Below are 3,218 nucleotides of genomic sequence, written 5' to 3'. Positions count from 1 at the left end.
TAAGACCAGGCTGGTCTCGAACTCACAGAGATCCGCCTGCCTCTGCCTCCCAAGTGCTGGGATTAAAGGCGTGCGCCACCACCGCCCGGCTATTCAGGAATGTCTTATAGGCTTTCTAACTCTTTTTTAAGCTTCATGTTATCCCTACATTAAAGTATATTTAAAAGACACCCTGCCCAAAGGGACTATTTACCCAATAGAGACCATTCATGAAATAGAATTATCATGTGCGGTAGGAAGGCTTATCACTTAGGAGTGGGAGGGAATGAGGTGATTACTGTAGTCCATTCTAGCTTCAAACTCACAGTAATCCCTCTGCCTCGCCTCCCAAGTGCTAAAATTGCAGGCATTAGCCACCATGCTCAGCTGGAAATAGAATCACCCAGTGAATAATCACTTGAAAGTAGTAGTTGAGTCAGGAAATAGCTGAACCAAGGGCCGTGTGGTTTAGGGTAAGGAAACTCTTTAATTTCTTAGATACATTATCAAAATTATCAGTAAAGGGATAATTGCACCCATAGACTTCTTTTGTAGAATTCTCTATGGGACGTGAATTACAGATATTAACAACCTTGTTGGACACCATGAAATACACCAGTATAATCACTGTCTTGATGAAATACACTATTGAAAAGACAAGTGAATTCTAATGCAAAGTTAAATTACACTGAAAGGCCTGACAATCATGTCTCAAGTAGAGTTCACCATCTTTAACCATTGGGGAAATGGAAATTAGACTAAACTGAGATTCCAGCTCACAGCTGGAATGACTACCAGCCGGATAAATGACAACAAATGCTAGAGATGGAGGGAAAAGGAGCTTTTTATGCCTGGTGCAGATGTAAATCTGTGCCTCTATGGAAAGCAGTACGGAGATTCCTCAGACTAAAACACAGAACTACCAGGACTCGGGTATCCCACTTGTGAAGTTTATGCCAGAAGACACTTGTGCATCCCTGTTTGCTGCTAATCACAACAGCTAGGCAATGGAAACAGCCTAGGTCCAACAAATACGGGAAATGAGGTACGCGTACACAATAAGATGCTATGCTTATAAAGAAATGTGGCCTGTGACGGTCCTGTGGAACAAAGCACTTTCTGCCAAAAACTGACACTCTACATTCGATCTCCAGCTCAGAAGGAAGGAGGACCCTGACTACCGTAAGTTGTCCCTTTTACCTTCATACACAATGTGCAAGCATCTCAGATCACTAAGACATTGCTGAGTACACTGATCAGAAAGGGGTATGTGTAGGCTGTCACAGGAATTAAATGAGAGGTGTGTGTGTGTGTTTCTGTGTAACCCAAACTAAGTGGTGTCCCAGGTTGCTAAACTATTCCCTATGCTTGCCTGTCTTGGTGGGGGGGTGGAGGGACAGCTCAGCAATTCTAATTGTAAGAACACTTGCTGCTCTTTCAGAGGACCCATGTTTGGCTGCCTAGCCCACGTTAAGCACCTCACCTCTCCAAATTCAGGGACTCCAACATTCTCTAGGCTCCATGGTACCCACACATACACATAGACAAGCATATTATATACAGACACACAAATAACAAAGATAGTAGAGGAGTGAAAATGCTGTCTTAGTTTTGTGTAATGTACCTGGAGTGCGAGGGGATTGCCTCTAGAACTGCCCACACCCTTGCACTGATACTCAAGATGCTCTCTGAAAATTGAGACTGGGTTGCTTGAAGACAGGAATTTTAATCTTTCCTCCCCAGTTGTTCTCTGGACCCCATGAATAAAATAGGATTGCACAAGTCCAATGCAGGGATGGTAGGATATCCAGTTATAAGACTCGTCAGTTCACCGCACAAAACCTTGGCATCAGTCTAAGGTGGCATATTTTCACGTAGCTGTTTGTGTTTCTTTTCAGTGTGTCTGTCCCTTTCGAAATTCCTCATCATCTTCCTATTGCTGCAAGAGAAAAGTTAGAGGGTTGTAAAGAAGGTTGCCAGGGGGAGAATCCAAGACTTTTCCCTTAACAAAGAGAAAAGATGGAGGTGGTGGCACACGCCTTTAATCCCAGCATGAGGAGGGGAGCAGGTGGATAAATTGCCACTGAATTTGACGTCAGCCTGCAGCAACCTTGTCTCAAAATAAAAAACCAAATGAACAAATAAGGAATCCATTTCACTTAGGGAGCCCCTGGGATGGTTTTCCTGAATCCTGGGGTGAGTGAAGGCTGCTCTGTTTACCAACTCTAAGGGTTCACAGAGGTTTTGTACTCATGAATAGATGTTGAATTCGAGCGACTAAGGCAGAGCTGTCAGATATCTCTGCAAGTAAGGCCACCTGCCCAGGAACCCGAGGACCTGATTTTGATCACTTGTGTCATGCCTCTGCCCCCAACCATAATCAGTAACCCGAGCCCAAAAGAAATAAATGGAACTAAAATCAAAAGCAGTATCTGTAAGGCCAGTGTATTACTTTCTTTGGGTCTTTGAAGCCAATCAGGACAATATACCATATTGCCTTGCTCACCCCTGAGTTTTCCTGAGCTACCCCAAACACACCTTTCTTTACTCATTTCTATTTCAGCTTGAATTTTCTCACTAACTTTTGTAGTTCCAAGAAATAGACGTGTAGTAGGAACTAATGTTCATTTTATTTTTAATGCTGGAACTCATACAGCCCAGTCAGGGCTCTATGCCCCTACCTCTGATTTTATGCTGTGCTGGGGATTGAACCCACGCCTTATTTATGCTAAGCACACACTGTGTTCACCAAGCTACCTTCCTAACCCCTTAAAAGCAGCTAACATCCACTATCCCTATTTTCATCTAATCTATATAGCAAATTAAGAGAAAGCAGGATGTTTGATCTCAGGCTTCTATTCGATTATTCAGAAGTTCATCTAACCATCTTGCTTTTTCTGTTTCCATATCGAGAGAGGTGCTTGGGGATTACCTGTGGGCACATTCAGGGCAGAGCAAATTATCTTCCACTCCAGGGGATGGGAACACACAGGCTGGTAAAATGAAGAGAGGTATCATGCTTTGGGAACTGTCTGGAACCCAGGTCTGACCAGCGTGCATCTGCAGGCAAACCCAGCCTTCCTTATCGGCAGGGAGCTGCCTGCCGTGGACGACACACCACCTGTATCCTGGGAAGGAGAAAAAACAAGATCAAGACAACGCTCCGTGCCCTCTCCCCTAAAGTTACTCCTGAATTTGTTCTCTATGGTCTACTAAAAATCAAACGTATTTCTGATAGC

At 43.9% G+C, this 3,218-nt stretch overlaps 1 protein-coding gene across 1 annotated transcript in view; it reads right to left on the bottom strand.

Moving 5' to 3' along the window:
- Positions 1-1,697: 1,697 nt before the first annotated feature.
- LOC101994240 (developmental pluripotency-associated protein 2) overlaps positions 1,698-3,218 on the bottom strand; it is an 8,694-nt gene continuing 7,173 nt past the window's right edge. The window contains exons 6-7 of the mRNA XM_005345126.3: positions 2,912-3,107; positions 1,698-1,918 (exon numbers count right to left, since the gene is read on the bottom strand). Of these exons, the coding sequence (XP_005345183.1) occupies positions 1,834-1,918; positions 2,912-3,107 (281 nt within the window). The 3' untranslated portion in view covers positions 1,698-1,833. The remainder of the gene's footprint in view (positions 1,919-2,911; positions 3,108-3,218) is intronic.

Source organism: Microtus ochrogaster, chromosome 2 (genome assembly GCF_000317375.1).
Source record: "Microtus ochrogaster isolate Prairie Vole_2 chromosome 2, MicOch1.0, whole genome shotgun sequence".
Lineage (NCBI taxonomy): Eukaryota > Metazoa > Chordata > Mammalia > Rodentia > Cricetidae > Microtus > Microtus ochrogaster.
Note: the sequence above shows the minus strand (reverse complement) of the source record. Positions and strands in the feature narration are given on the sequence as shown.